The following is a 15,390-nucleotide window of genomic DNA, read 5'->3' on the forward strand; positions in this document are numbered from 1 at the left end:
TGTAATAAGTGATTGGATCAATATTTCATTTATTCAAAATACTTTTGGTAATTGCGTTTTCGGAATCGTATATGGTTGAATCGTTCATATTACATGTTGCACTAGCTAGTGATGAAAACAAATACGGCTCAAATCGAAAGTAGTCTTTAATCGAGTATCCACGTGAGATGTATCGGAAACTTATTGCTTAATTCGAACTTGTTCAAGCAACATGAAAATATATTTTTAGTCGAATGATACAAAAATATACTAGTTAGACTGTAAGTCTGTAATTATATTTGAATTTCTGAATTTTGATTTGAACTTGCAAACAACGAACTGAAAGGTTACGAGACAAGATAAGTATATAAACATTAATAGTTATAGGAAACACTTGTAAAGAGAACCCTAAACACTTGTAAAAATGATGCCCTTAAATTCTTATTATAATTTGGCGCTTAAAACCCTAGCTTTACCAGCTTTAGGTCAGGGCCGGCACTGGGTTTACAACAAAGTATTGGGCTTGCTGGTATTGTTTTGGGTTTGGTCTTGTGCCTTAACAAAACGTACCATCTCATGTGTTCACTATTTAACAATCAATCGAACGGTTAAAATTAATAAGGATACGAGAACGTGTTACTTGTTTGCGTCACGTATTCATGTGTGTATCTCTGTAATGTGGTCACTCATCAGTAGAAACTTCGAAAATTGTCACTTGTGTCCAGCCATGAGAATTAAATCGTAGTTACCTATAGATGTTTCGGCTATGGGCCTAGGACATTTGAAACTAATTCGTGTAACTAATTCAAAAAATTAACTTATTATCAATTGCCAAATAAACTTAATTGATATTGTAAATAGTACTTTATGATAACTTCTTTTTTTTTTGACATGTACTTTATGATAACTAATTCAAAAAATTATACAAAATTTGATCTGTTCTTTAATCCTTATATGCTACATAAAATAGTGAATAGAAAACCATTTATAGAAATCAGTATAATGATTTCATATTCATATAATAATATATTAGTATCTATTATAATTATTAATCTATTATAATGTCCATAAATATGTTGTATAAATAATTAGGTGTTATTGGTTTATATATTTTGATTGATTTAGAAATCCATATAACATTTATAAATCCAAGTAAAATATGCAAATCCGGAACTTTTCTCTCGGATTTGAGTCTTTGTATTTTTAACTAAAAAATCTAAACAAATCTATTCAAATCTATTATAAAATCAAATATAATAGTAAATCCGTACGATTGAATAACACTTGATTTAATATAGAATTTATGAATCATTAAACCAATAACACTTGATTTTAATACAGATTTGAAAATCACAGAACCAATAACACTAGATTTAGTTCAGATTTTCAAATCCATTAAAAATACAACAACTATAACCCCTACTAAACAGATCATGTGAGAACTTTGATTTAAAATATATATTTTATTTAAATCAAATAATATAGTAAATAAGGTAATGTTATGATTAAAAAAATATAAGATGGATTTTTTGATTCATTGATTGTATTACTACTTAGAGAGAGAAGTAAATAGTTGGCAAAACACATGTAAAAAATTAGGAATACATTAGCAAAAGTTTAATAAAAATAACGAAATGATAAAGAAAAAAATAAGAAGAGATCAAAGAAGATGCATAATATGTGTTGGAAAAGTTAATATGATAATTACATATATAATTTCACAAGTATTTTCTATTACTAAATATTCATTAGTTATTTTTCATCAAATTTCTTGAAATTTTACATCCTCTATTAACAATCAAGGTTCCCAAAAGTTATTTATTTTATTTTAAAACACAAAATTCATATATTCTCTTAGAAAACTTTTAGTATTTTTCTGTATTTCAATTGCTATTGGTATCGACCTTTTATTTACTTAATTTAATTTGGAAGAGTTCTGGGGGATATAATAGATTGCAGCGAGATAGACGACCAGCCCGCTTTCAGTAATCCCCTGCTCAAAAATCATATTTTTCAAGTTAATTAATCTTCTTTTTCTCGAATTGTTTATTTTAAAGGGGATTATGGAATTCATTTCTGATAAGAGAATCAAATTTTCTATTCTCAGTGATCGAATATTTTGTTTATCCAATTTTCTATTTTCTTTGATCTAATATTTTGTTGTTGTTATAAATCAGAAAGCACAGACGTCAAATGGAGCATGATAATTAAAATGAAAGGGAAAAAAATGCGGCAGATGTGGAATCAAAATGGAACGTATGTCCTGACCAAACAGTACCCACGAGATGGAGCAGACCCAGGGACAAACACCTCGGGCAAAAAAAGCATGTGACTAACGCCCGACGTACTCGCAAGGGAATCCCCTATTATGCTGCCAAGGAAGGACATGATGTAACTATTTAAAAACAAACTACAAATGAAATCTTTAAATATACAATTTAGTTTTGCTGATTAACTGTATTAAACCATCACAAATACCCCCAAAGTTATATATGGAGCACAGGCTACCACAAACATTTGGGATCATAGTTGGGCTAGAATCAGGCGAATTTAGTCTTTCTCAGATCTGGCTAGTCGCCGGACTGTACAACGGATCGGTCCTAAACACAGTAAAGGTAGGATGGGAGATATTCTCACTCGTTTCTCCTTTTGTATTTATCATAATTCATCGATACATAGTTCGCTCAAAACTAAAACATATAATTCAATCAAATCAACTATTTGTTTGTTTTCTTTTGACATCAATATATCATAAGAATCAAAGACTTTTTTTCTTATGATTAAAATTAATTTATTCTAATTTTTAGGTTAACCCAGACCATTATTATAACAGCCAGCCTTTGGTCAACTGGATGGTATATTATTTAGTTTTATATATCAAAGTAACTCATTGATTTCATATAAAACTTTAGTCTATAAAATCTGTCCACATTCCCTATCAGTCAGGAACATGCTTTTGTGAATATAATAATTTTAAACAAATTATTATTAGTCGACATTTATATTATTTTTGACAAAGTAGTCAAAAGCTTATATACATAACTATTGTGTCATTTTGTATATTAGTAATCGAATAATATTGTATTGCAATGTTAAAGTTGTTTTTTCATAAATATCTAAATATTCTTAGAATTTACATTTTTTGCATTTTTACAATGAATTATATATCACGTCAAAACTCATACTAATTTTTAGTTTATGTGATCCATATGTGGATTTTGCTATGTTTTGTTAGTTTTTTAAGTTTTGTTACAAAGGTATCTAGTGTAGTTCTTTTTTTAGGTCCCTACTGGTATATTTATTTTGCAAAAACATATTTCCATTAAAAAAGTAGTCACACAATAGTTCGAGTCGATTATACGAAAATATTATGTTCGTAAATGCAGTCTCTCTATAAACCCTTGATGATACTCGATGCATTACCATTCTCTCCAGCTCTTTATTTTCATATAACAGTATAACACAATCTGTGTGTTATTTTCAAACCCCCAAAAAGCTCAATCAGTTATCGCTCTTTGTATTTTTTTGCCAAATGGCTTTCAACATATTAGTTGATCAAAAAAAAAAAGAGAGACTTTCAACATATTAACGTACCACATGATGATGATGATTCTAGCCATATCTTTGTCACAATAGTTATGTATTGGTCAATCACTTGTCGGGTATTGCCATTCCGATTGTGTATCCATCTAGCTGACAGTCCGGTTGATCATTATAGGAATTTAGTTAAAAAACAAATTATAAATAAAATATAAGAAAAATATAAGGAAAATATTCAAAAATATTTTTGGTTGCTTTAGAGTGTAATCTTCTAAAAACACTGGAGAAAGAAATGTATAAAGGAAATGTATAAAGGAAATTAAGTAAGTTACTAAATTAAGTGATATGCAGTTGAAGCTATGTTTTATGTGAAAACTTTAAAATAAAATGCAAATTTCATCTCACACAACTTGTTGGACTATTTATTGCTTCTTATTTATCCTAAAACGGAAAAAATGTTAGTTTGCCAATTTGAAAAATATTCACAAATACAACCAATATACTCCAGCATTGAGTATCAATTTTGTAGAAGACTTCGGTAAATCGAGCTTCCTCCATAACCTTCGCATCATTGATTATATCTTCCGTCTTCTACTGGTTGAAATTTTCTGTTGCACACACACAACACCATGTGCTACAGTTTGATGAAGGTTCAGAAAGCAGAATTGATGATGCTCTTCTACTATGGCGGGCTGGGATATAGCGCTTTGAGTCCTAGTCTCTTTTCATGTATATTTACTATTAGCTTCTTATGTACTATTTCACAACTTTTAAGACATGAATTTAGTTTCTAAACTAATAGGTTATTGAATTTCGCTTTTCCTTCATCTCTTGTTCTTCTAGAGCTTTAACCGTGACCAAACCATACTCGCATTTGAAAATCATCAATTTATCTGGTGTGAGTTTCACATAAAAGTAAACAAACAGAAGAGCAACGAACACGTTTCTTAGACCCAGTTAGAGCAAAACCCAACTCAGTTTCTTGGGCGCCAATCATATTACATATAGAGCTTTAGAAGTTTTTTTAGCCTTTGGACCGAAGGTAGTCGGTATCTCTTTACTGTAACGTTATAGAAACCAAGTAAAATTGAGATTTCAAAAGAATCAAAGCTCTAATTTTCCGGTTGGCAGCTAACTAGTGTTTTACAGGAAAAATTACGTTAATCATAATTTACATTCGCATTACTTTTTGAATCTCTAGTAGCTAAAATGTATCAAGTTTGACCGAACTAGACCAGAGGAAGAACATGTCCATATATTTTGTTAAATTAGATAAGCACACTTGCAAAATTAAAGGTCAAACCAAACTATAATTAAGTAACAAACCGGAACTATAAGTCTAGCACAAAAACAAAGTATCCTCAACAGAGGAGATAAACGTTCAACAAACACAAACTGAGAGATCTTAAACGATAGCATTTGCAGCACTTGCGATCCTTGGCCACAGGTCAGCACACTCCTTCCCGATTGGTCCAGTGATAGCAGATCCTAAATATATATATCACACACACACACAAAAAAAAACAAAGAGACTTCATTAAACTAATGTCACTAGTTAACTTCGTGTTTATTGTAACACTACTGGATGAATTGCTTACCTTTCATTTCACCCTTGGGATTGACAATGACACCAGCATTATCTACAAAAATCACCTATTCTGATGAAACTCTTAGCCTTAATAGATAAGATAAACATAAGAGATGATGATAGAAATGCTAACCCTCGAAGTACATGAAGACACCGTCCTTTCGGCGCCAAGGCTTCCTCTGCCTAACAATGACAGCTGGCAGAACCTTCTTACGTAGATCAGGTTTACCTTTCTTCACAGTAGCCATAACCATGTCACCAACACATGCAGACGGCAAACGGTTAAGACGACCCTTGATACCTTTAACGGAGATGATGTAAAGGTTCTTGGCTCCAGTGTTGTCAGCACAGTTCACAGTGGCTGCCACTGGAAGACCCAGTGACATCCTGAACTTGTTACCAGAGGTTCCTCCTCTTCCTATTAAACATATGAAACAAATGGCAGATCAGTAACAGAACATGCTATCTAGAAACTAAAGACGAGTCACTAAGGATCATTTGGTCGGAAAATGATAAAGATGACAGCTCAAGATGTTAATGTATATGTATAAGAGCTCTTGATCTAACATTACAGTATACGGATGATGCTAGAAGAGCTGGAGAGGGATTTTTACCTCGCTTCGACATGGTTGCAGAGTAGCAGCTCGATGATGGTGGTGAAGAGAGAAGGTTTATGTATTGTTAAGCTAGGGTTTTCTATATAACTATACTATGGGCTTACCTGGATTTGATAGTATGGGCTGTAAAAGCCTACTAAAAGCCCAATAATGCAAATACAATATAATTAGTGAATTCTCTTTATTTTTTCATAAACAAATAACACAAGATTTTAACATAGTTTTGACATGTCTTAATTGAATAACACTAGAATCATCATAAAATCTAAATCTACATAATTAGTTTCGCACTATCATAATTTTAACTCACAAAATTAATCTTGATGGTAAACTCTTTATCTATGTAGAATCGCATTTGAGGCTCTCAAATTAAATATCATTTATAAATTTAATGAATACAATATATAAACTAGCCACAAATAAAAATAAATTTTAATTTTTTTATTAGATAAGTTATGATATGAATATATAACTTTCTCTAAATATGTAAGCATAATTTTTATATTCCAAGTTTTTCTGCTTTGTTTACAAATTTTAAGATATCTGTTATGTTTGTACTAATTTTGGTCAATAATTTTGTTAGATTAATTTTGGATCCATATGAATCACTATCTATTTTCATTGGCTAAGTTGTTCAGTCCATAGTAGTAGATGTGGATTGCTAATGTGAGCAACAACTTACGTGGCAATGTTATGTGGTGGTAACCGTGAAGTTTGATATTTCAATTGAATGTTTAGTTCGTTTAAATTTTGAAATAATCATTAATTACACCGTTTGGCTAAAGAGAAACAGAAGACCTAAGCAATCTGAAACCAAGCAACTACTCGCAATCAGCCATGGATAATTGGCACGCTATTACTTACTTGATGAGTTCATATTCTGAAAATGATCAAGACTGTTGAAGCTTCTTATGGTCGATAGAGTAATCTGTATTCTCCTTCCGAGTATAAGTGAATGCTACCATCATACTCAAATAAGGCACACCTCTTTATCTGAAGAACACTTTGCAAGAATTGAACCGGGTACACTCTTCATCTATCTAATGCATGTGGAAAACAAGTCCTCTCTCAATTTCCTTGTCATTATGTCTATGTTAAGCATCCAAGAAAATTTATTTGTTCATCCGCTTTAGTCAATTCTTCTGAAAATTATGTATCCTCCATATGGATCAGATTTCCCTCATCACATGAGAGTAACGTTAAATTACTTTCACACGGTAAACAAACTTTCTCGGGTAGAGTTCACTACAAAAGTGTTGTATTTGTAAAGCTTAGAAGATAAGAGCAATTTGGAGCAAATGAAAGAGGTTTTGGTGGCATCAATTAATCTGCTCAAACCAAATATATTACGTTGTATTGAAAAAAATTGAGCTAATAGGTGTTTCATTGGTGTTTTTGTCTTTTGACATCTCAAATGTTTTAATCTTTTTGAGAATCCATTCTTACTTTTTTTTACTATTATTTAATAATACAATTCTCATTTTAGAATATTTTGAAAACCTCCCAATAGTTTTTTTTTTGGTCAAATAGTTTTAATCTAGTTTGTATGAGATAAGAAAGGGTTGTTTTCATGTTTTGGTAATGTATTTGGTTAAATGGGGTTAAATTTGCAAGTTTGAAAGGTATGAGATCAAATTTTGAATAAAACTTCCTGTTTTTTTTTCACCTCAAGATTATTTTAGACTTTAGAGGGACTTTTCTGAACTTTATATAATAATGGGGCAATTGTGAAACGTCTAAAAAACGCATCAAACGCACACCAATAACTTTCATCATCAACCTTTCTTTCTTACGCAATTATAACTTCAACTCCACTCTCTCTCTCTCTCTCTCTCTCTCTCCACCTTGCATGTTGATCAATTCATAGAAGGAGAAGCTCTCTGCTTTTGTTGCTTCTCTCTTCTCTCAAATTGAGAAACAGAGAGACAGGGGCAGAGAGAGACGCCAGGAACAGAGTTCCCGGAGAAACAATCGGCTGATTCGACCCAAATCGGGGAACTGTAAATCAACTCGTGGGTTTTGGTGGGTTTCTCTTAATTTTCCCGAATCCGGAGACAAAATCTTGAATTTCCCCCACAAGATGTTTTGGTTTGGGTGTGACTGTTTCTACTGGAGCAGAGGATTCTCCGAGCTTGATTCGGAGCCGTCCGAGCCAAAGCCCTTCTCTCTTCCCTCTCCTCTTCCTCGCTGGCCACAAGGTACCAAAAGAACTTTCCTTTTCTGGAAAGTTGCAATTTATCTATGATATTGAAGGTTGCAAGATTTCGTTTATTACCTTGAATTTTTGTTCTAATTTTGGGAAGTTTTAGTCTTTTTTCTTTCTCCAGCTGAAATTTCGGTCTTATTAACAAATGTGTGAAACTTTGGATAATATAGGGGAAAAGAATCAAAAGATTCAAACAAGATAAAACCAGAAGATTGTTAATTAGCTCTCATTTGAGTTTTGATTAGTCATTATTTTATTTTTTACATGCGTTACATAAGATAAGATTTAACTAATCATAGATCCTTCCTTGGTTAGTCACTTAATCTTATCTACTTTTGTGGCTTAGTTTAATATTGTTCTCTGGCTTATTGAAAGTGTAGACTTAGGAAGATGCTTTGGAATATTCTGCATGGGGTTCTCATTGTCTTTTTTTTCTTTCTTCTTTGTTTGACTCTGATTCAAGATTTTGTCTTTTACAACTTGATACACAAGTTGGTTCCAAGTCTAATAGTACTCTCATTATCTTCTTAGTTTTGCTATAATAATCTTCTTAGTTTTGTTTATGTTGTTGTCCGACCATATAAAAAAAAGGCTCTACTGTCATTTAATGTTTTGATAATGTAGATGGTCCAGATATGGTACAATAATAGTTTATCCAGGTCTTGTATCTCTAATAGTTGTTGTGTCCCCACCATTGCTTGTAAGGGAAAAGAATGAGTGGCGTTTGATGGACACAAATTTCACCTTTGGCTATGCATGTGAAAGCTAATGATTGATACTTTCTTTATCATTTTGAATGTTGTGAAAGCTAATGATTGGTACTCTTTAAGTCAATCCTATCTATAAGTGTTTGTTAGTTCTTTGGTGCTGAAAATGACATTCTTTCTCTTGTTGCCAATCTATTTGCAGGTAAAGGTTTTGCCACTGGAAGAATAAACCTAGGAGAGATAGAAGTGGTTAAAATCACCAAGTTCCACAAACTCTGGAGCTCTGATTCTTCGCACAAAAAATCAAAAGGTGTAGCATTTTACAGAGCCGAGGAAGTTCCAGAAGGTTTCCACTCCCTTGGTCATTACTGCCAGCCAACGGATAAGCCCTTGAGAGGCTATATACTCGCCGCTCGCTCTAGCAAACCCACCAAAACCGATGATCCACCACCCCTGAAGAAGCCTGTGGGTTACACTTTAGTTTCGAGTGTAGGTGGTGGTGGTTACTTCTGGCTACCTAACCCTCCTGCTGGTTACAAAGCAATGGGAGTCATAGTAACAGATAAACCAAAGGAGCCTGAAACTGAAGACGTTAGATGCGTAAGAGAGGATCTAACCGAGAGCTGCCAAACCTCTGAGATGATACTTTCCAAGAAGTCAAACCCGTTTAGCGTATGGACCGTGCAGCCTTGCGAGAGAGGGATGAGGTCACAAGGCGTATCCGTCGGGACATTCTTCTCCTGCACTTACGAACTATCATCTCATGAAACGGTTCGTGACATCGCCTGCTTAAAGAATCTTGATCCGACCTTACACGCAATGCCGAATCTCAACCAAGTCCATGCTGTCATCAAACACTACGGACCAACGGTCTACTTCCACCCTGAAGAGACTTACATGCCTTCATCCGTACAATGGTTCTTTAAAAACGGAGCTTTGTTATACCGTTCAGGAGGTAAGTCACAAGGCCAACCAATCAACTCTACAGGCTCAAACTTGCCTGCTGGAGGAAGCAATGATCTTGAGTATTGGGTCGATCTCCCAGAAGAAGAAGAAGCTAAGAGCAATCTCAAGAAAGGGAACCTCGAGAGCGCTGAGCTTTACGTCCATGTGAAGCCAGCGCTCGGTGGAACGTTCACTGACATTGTAATGTGGATCTTCTGCCCATTCAACGGCCCTGCAACGCTCAAGATCGGTCTCTTCACTTTACCTATGACGAGAATAGGAGAACACGTGGGGGACTGGGAGCATTTCACTTTCCGAGTGTGTAACTTCTCCGGGGAGCTTTGGCAGATGTTCTTCTCTCAGCACAGCGGCGGCGGGTGGGTGGATGCGTCTGAGATAGAGTTTGTTAAGGGTAACAAACCTGCGGTTTACTCGTCTAAGCACGGACACGCTAGCTTCCCTCACCCGGGAATGTATTTACAAGGCTCGTCCAAGTTTGGGATTGGTGTGAGGAACGATGTTGCGAAGAGCGAGTACGTTGTGGAGTCTAGCGAGAGGTATGTGGTTGTAGCGGCTGAGTATTTAAGGGAAGGTGGTGTGGATGAGCCGTGTTGGTTGCAGTATATGAGAGAGTGGGGGCCGGTGATAGAGTATGATTCAGGGTCTGAGATTAGTAAGATTATGGATCTTCTTCCTTTGGTTGTTAGGTTCTCGGTTGAGAACATTGTGGATTTGTTTCCTGTTGCTCTTTACGGAGAGGAAGGTCCCACGGGGCCTAAGGAGAAGGATAACTGGGAAGGAGATGAGCTTTGTTGAAAGAAGAAGGCATATTTGTTCGGTGTGAATCTTTGCTACTTGTGTTGTGTTGTGTATGATGATGATGTTAAAAGTATCACTACTTTGTTGTTTTGTTTCTATACAAACTTCATATACATGAGTGGCAGGTTGCTATATTCTAACATTGTCACATGTTGTGTCATTGAACAGGTTCATAGATTAGATTCTCTAGCTGAACCTTACTTTCTTCACAGAGTCTGAACACAAAAAGAGATTCAGATATATATCTCTTATCGGTCACAACCAACTAGTATTCTAAAAATCGGTATAAGCAACACTAAGACACAGACATTTATTAGAATCTAAATATTTTTCTATAACATTTTTTGTAAAGAGTCAGTTTAAATCAGTCTAAAGCACTCAAAATCCTCCATAACCACCAGTTAACGACTTCTTAAGCATTGATCTCAGCTCTAAAGTTCTTTTCTCCTGAACTCTTATTAATCCGACACGTGTCTGTTATTCTTACTGTCTGTTACATGAGTATGGTAATAAGAAGCAGAAACAGAACACAAACAAAAACAAAACAAACTTACAACCGTTTATAAAAGTCCCGACCTTTTATACTAACTCCTCGAGAATATCGGTGTGGCAATTAGATCCGAATCCATGGCGAAACTCAACCCGAGTTTCTGGGTTATCTCAATCACTCTTCTCTCAATCCAATTCAAAGGCTCCTTCGCATCCCAATCAACTAACGAAGCTTACGTCACACTCTTATACGGAGACGAGTTCTTATTAGGAGTCAGGGTACTGGGTAAATCGATAAGAGACACTGGATCTCACAAGGACATGGTTGTTTTGGTGTCTGATGGTGTTTCTGACTACTCTAAGAAGCTCCTTGTGGTAATATTACCTTTCTATTCCTGGAAAGCTTAAAAGAAGCTTAAAGTAAAGATCTTTCCTTTTTTGGATATTGATTTTGATTTTTTTGGGGGTTATGTAGGCTGATGGGTGGAAAGTAGAGAAGATTAGTTTACTAGCAAACCCAAACCAAGTTCATCCAAAGAGGTTCTGGGGTGTTTACACAAAGCTCAAGATCTTTAACATGACTGCTTACAAGAAAGGTAACTACTTTGTGTGTGTTTTGAGTCAATGTTCTAAAAATCGCTAGGTGGTAATTATTGTTTAGGCGGACGTCTAGGCCGATTTTTTTAAGGCCTAGAAAAATCGATTTGAAAAAATTGTTTCGCTCATACCTGATTTACGGACTAGGCGCCTTCTAGACCGATGTTTAGAACACTTGTTTTGACATGACTGATTACAAGAAAGGTGAGTACTTTGTGTGTTTTGACAATCCTCTAGAGCTTTGTCCCATGTGAATTCTCGTAAGACATGTAGAATTGTTGGTCGTAGCATTTACATATTTCTCTTAGTTTCCAATAGCATAATATACAGTGTTTAAAAGAAAGAGATTTGTCTCATGTTTATGTTATGTTTTTATTTGTTACAGTTGTGTATCTGGATGCTGATACCATTGTGGTGAAGAACATTGAGGATCTGTTCAAGTGCTCCAAGTTTTGCGCTAACTTGAAGCATTCCGAGAGGCTGAACTCTGGAGTTATGGTCGTTGAGCCGTCTGCAGCTTTGTTTGACGATATGGTGAAGCAAGTGAAGACCTTGTCTTCTTACACCGGGGGAGATCAAGGGTTCTTGAACTCGTATTATCCTGATTTTCCCAATGCTCGTGTCTTTGATCCTAGTTTGTCACCTGAAGCTGTGAAATCAAGACCGGTTCCTAAAATGGAGAGGCTCTCTACGTTGTATAATGCAGATGTTGGTCTTTATATGCTTGCTAACAAGGTAGTTAACTTTTTTTTTGTTCTGTTTTAAAGACCAAAGTGATGTGATCTGGAATCTTGAGATTCTCTTTGTTTATGCAGTGGATGGTTGATGACAGTAAGCTTCACATTATTCACTACACTTTGGGTCCTCTTAAGCCTTGGGACTGGTGGACAGCATGGCTAGTGAAGCCTGTTGAGGCGTGGCATGTAGGTCTTCTTGTCTGTGGAAAGTTTAGGTTGTTTTGAGTGAGTTTCTAATTAAGTTTCACCTGGACACCTGGCAGAGCATTAGGGTAGGGCTTGAGGAGACTCTTCCTGGAACTGGAGGTGGGAAAACACCAAATGATGAATTCATCGTCAAGCTCCTTTTCTTGTTACCACTTTGTGGGCTCTTGTTCTGCCTTTATCGTTCCCTAAAGGTTAAGACTCTTATTCTAGTTGTACCCAAACCGTTTCTTTTCATCTATAATCTCATTTGAATCTCTGTTTTCTATTGCAGGGACGTGACTTCTTGAGTTCATTGTGCAGGAACTCTGTATGCAACCAGATCAGACATCTTTATTACAAAGTCAGATCTAATGGAACACTTGGTTATAGTGGTGTATCGACATTGTCTACCATGAACTCCAACTATCAAGTTAGTTCTTATCTGCCTTTTTGCTTTTTTCTAGATGCTAAAAGAATCTATCTAATGTTAATTTTTTATCACTGCAGCTCCACACTGGCGCTCACTCTAAGGTTCCTCAATACTTGGGGGCAGTTTCAGTTGTAGTCTGCTTTGCGGCTGTGTTGACATCCATTGGAGTTTCCTTTATGATTGTGCCGAGGCAAATCTTGCCATGGACTGGCTTGATTTTGATATATGAGTGGACATTTACAATCTTCTTCCTTTTATATGGTGGCTTTCTACTTCTAGTGTACCAATATGGCAAGAAAGTAGCAGTTCAAACAGGATCTCCTTCATCTCAAACAGAATCATCGTTGGATGATTCAGGAAAAGGTATAGCCACAGAGACACATATGTCTTCTTAGTTTTGTTTATCACTAAACTTCTCTGAAAAATCAACAGGTCATCAGCGGGTAGATGCGTCTTGTGACTTCACTGCATTGTATTATGGATTAGGAATGGTGTTTTTGGCTTTTGCTGCCATCTCTTTGCCCTACATGTTAGGGGTCACAGCTTTATTTTTGAGGTAAAAACTTTTTTTCATTTAGTTACCTGTAGAGAATGTGTTTGGTGTTGCTCGGTTTAGTAGTGGTTTATGTACTAAATTGGTTACATATGGAGCAGGTTGGGTCTGATGATAGCAGTAGCCATGGTTCTAGTTTCGTTCATGACTTATGCTTCAGAGCACCTCGCAGTCAGATGGTTCCTCAAAAGTCTAGAAGACCGTGACACGACGAGAACAAAGTCAATCTATTTCCTCTGCTGACATTCAAAAGTGTGTCGCAGTGTAATTCACAACACAGCTTATGTATGATTTTTTTTATTCTGTTAGGACAGCTCTTGAGTTTTGTACTTTCTTGTGTTATTATTATATCATTGTTCTTTCTTGATCATTGCTCCAAAGAAGTCACATTTGAGAACATAATCTAGGAAAGGCTTTGTACCTTCTCTAAGCATTGTCTTTTTGGTTTCTCTTCTATACTTTACTGTCTGGATATAGAAGCTTATATGCTTTGTGATGATAAAGACTAATCGAGAAATAGATCATAAGTAGGAAACATTATAGAGAAGTAGGAGGATCAAACTTGTAGTGCTTATCGATGAATAGAGAGACTTCCCAAGTGCAGCTAAGTCCCTTGGGGATGGTCACAAGGTCTCCTGCACCAAACTCTACAAACTCTGATGATGAACCTTTTGGATACACCTTCACCTTTCCTTTCACCAAATAGCATGTCTCTCTTTCTTCAAACACCAATGCATATTTCCCAGGCTGACAAGACCATCTATTTATCAGAGAAACTCATCATGTTATTAACTATTACCAATAAAATTAGGAATTGAAGAACCAGAGCATGTGCATGTTTGATACTTACTTAGGCCATGACATGACTCCAAGCTCAGATAACTTTATTGTTGAAGGGTTGTGTTCAACTATGATATTCATTTTGGAGGAGGAGTAAGGTGAATAGAGGAAAGGAAGATATGAAGAAAGTAGGTTTATGAGAATGTATTTATATGGTGAAGGACAGTAGTCGGTCTGCATGTGTAATATATAAACATGTATGAATAAAGTGAGTGATTCTTTTTTTTCCATTATCGAAAGAGACCATAGGAGAAAGGAATCTTCAAAGAAGCACTTTTGACTTATAATGGATACAAAACAAAGTCAATAAATACATACAATACATCCATTAGGTTGTATTATGTAGATTAGTCATTCTAGAAGTAGATAATATTACAAATATCTGGTATTCTACTCCTGTTTGTTTTATAAGTTAAATCTGATTATGATTGTTTCTCTAGAAGGCAAAATGCTTGTTTAGTCTCAAACCGCATGGACCCCTTATGTTTTGTCCCAGTCAGTCCATCATGCTTTCTCTTTTACAGTGAAGACTCAACTATCTCTGGACAATGTAGTAACCATATGTGAATTCTGCAGTGATCAAATGGGAACAGTCGAGACTCGAGAGTATGGTATCTAGACTGTAGCTTGAGATCTGCTTTTACAACAAGTAATAAATGATTCTTCGGTTAAGATTGTTATTCACATCTTCACTAAATTTTAGTATATGATTTTATTTTTTAGTTTCGAGAATGTTTGACTGGTTCTACGGTGGAAGATACGTGATAAATCGGGACATTGATTTGTGTAGCCCCCCCTCTAGTTTGGCTGCTTCCTCAACTGGCTCTATTTGTTTTTTATTCTGCTATGTCATGGCATGTGAGGATTAGTACTTTAGTGTATACACTTCTTATTATATCCTTATATACATGCACGTTCAAATATTTATGGAAACATTCTCGAATTTGCATGCTAGTATATGCAATCTTCTTTCTTTCAGACGAGTAATATGAACAAGTGGATAAAGAGTGGAAGTTTAGCTTCAAGATGAAAACAAAATCTCCATGTGAACACCTTGATAAATTTGGAAAACGATATCATGTTTTGATTTGGTCTGATCATTCACACGTCGAAAACATTTGTTCTTGTTCCTTTCTTCTAGTATCAGATCTCCAAGA

General features: G+C 35.4%; 4 protein-coding genes across 4 annotated transcripts; 2 read left to right on the forward strand and 2 right to left on the reverse strand.

The window, feature by feature from the left end:
* Positions 1-4,809: 4,809 nt before the first annotated feature.
* On the reverse strand, positions 4,810-5,805 carry LOC106449191 (60S ribosomal protein L23). The gene is made up of 4 exons (XM_048777271.1): positions 5,722-5,805; positions 5,241-5,525; positions 5,118-5,159; positions 4,810-5,007 (listed from the first exon to the last, which is right to left on the reverse strand). The coding sequence occupies exons 1-4, from the start codon at positions 5,732-5,734 to the stop codon at positions 4,925-4,927; spliced, it is 423 nt and encodes a 140-aa protein (XP_048633228.1). The 5' UTR covers positions 5,735-5,805; the 3' UTR covers positions 4,810-4,924.
* Positions 5,806-7,525: 1,720 nt separating this feature from the next.
* BNAA01G33590D lies at positions 7,526-10,561 on the forward strand. The gene is made up of 2 exons (XM_013805125.3): positions 7,526-7,922; positions 8,840-10,561. Exons 1-2 carry the CDS (start codon positions 7,805-7,807, stop codon positions 10,396-10,398), a joined length of 1,677 nt encoding a protein of 558 aa, XP_013660579.2. The 5' UTR covers positions 7,526-7,804; the 3' UTR covers positions 10,399-10,561.
* Positions 10,562-10,947: 386 nt separating this feature from the next.
* On the forward strand, positions 10,948-13,826 carry LOC106365670 (inositol phosphorylceramide glucuronosyltransferase 1). The gene is made up of 9 exons (XM_013805126.3): positions 10,948-11,265; positions 11,366-11,486; positions 11,873-12,222; positions 12,303-12,410; positions 12,488-12,622; positions 12,703-12,840; positions 12,918-13,203; positions 13,273-13,396; positions 13,495-13,826. The coding sequence occupies exons 1-9, from the start codon at positions 11,029-11,031 to the stop codon at positions 13,634-13,636; spliced, it is 1,641 nt and encodes a 546-aa protein (XP_013660580.2). The 5' UTR covers positions 10,948-11,028; the 3' UTR covers positions 13,637-13,826.
* A 63-nt stretch (positions 13,827-13,889) lies between these two features.
* Positions 13,890-14,355, reverse strand: BNAC01G40130D. Its single transcript, XM_013886798.3, has 2 exons — positions 14,244-14,355; positions 13,890-14,153 (listed from the first exon to the last, which is right to left on the reverse strand). Exons 1-2 carry the CDS (start codon positions 14,312-14,314, stop codon positions 13,931-13,933), a joined length of 294 nt encoding a protein of 97 aa, XP_013742252.2. The 5' UTR covers positions 14,315-14,355; the 3' UTR covers positions 13,890-13,930.
* Between the last annotated feature and the right edge of the window lie 1,035 nt (positions 14,356-15,390).

Source organism: Brassica napus, chromosome A1 (genome assembly GCF_020379485.1).
Source record: "Brassica napus cultivar Da-Ae chromosome A1, Da-Ae, whole genome shotgun sequence".
In the NCBI taxonomy this organism is placed as follows: Eukaryota; Viridiplantae; Streptophyta; class Magnoliopsida; order Brassicales; family Brassicaceae; genus Brassica; species Brassica napus.

What these genes read in the sequence shown, in the direction of transcription:
- LOC106449191 (XM_048777271.1), bottom strand. An exon ending in TGTCTTCATGTACTTCGAGG is followed by an intron (nt 5,160 to 5,240) that starts GTTAGCATTTCT and finishes TGATTTTTGTAG; the next exon opens with ATAATGCTGGTGTCATTGTC. An exon ending in TCCCAAGGGTGAAATGAAAG is followed by an intron (nt 5,008 to 5,117) that starts GTAAGCAATTCA and finishes ATATATATTTAG; the next exon opens with GATCTGCTATCACTGGACCA.
- BNAA01G33590D (XM_013805125.3), top strand. Translation starts at nt 7,805, where the DNA reads ATGTTTTGGTTTGGGTGTGACTGTTTCTACTGGAGCAGAGGATTCTCC. An exon ending in TCTTCCTCGCTGGCCACAAG is followed by an intron (nt 7,923 to 8,839) that starts GTACCAAAAGAA and finishes ATCTATTTGCAG; the next exon opens with GTAAAGGTTTTGCCACTGGA.
- LOC106365670 (XM_013805126.3), top strand. Translation starts at nt 11,029, where the DNA reads ATGGCGAAACTCAACCCGAGTTTCTGGGTTATCTCAATCACTCTTCTC. An exon ending in CCATGAACTCCAACTATCAA is followed by an intron (nt 12,841 to 12,917) that starts GTTAGTTCTTAT and finishes TTATCACTGCAG; the next exon opens with CTCCACACTGGCGCTCACTC. An exon ending in GTCACAGCTTTATTTTTGAG is followed by an intron (nt 13,397 to 13,494) that starts GTAAAAACTTTT and finishes CATATGGAGCAG; the next exon opens with GTTGGGTCTGATGATAGCAG.
- BNAC01G40130D (XM_013886798.3), bottom strand. Translation starts at nt 14,314, where the DNA reads ATGAATATCATAGTTGAACACAACCCTTCAACAATAAAGTTATCTGAG. An exon ending in GGAGTCATGTCATGGCCTAA is followed by an intron (nt 14,154 to 14,243) that starts GTAAGTATCAAA and finishes TCTGATAAATAG; the next exon opens with ATGGTCTTGTCAGCCTGGGA.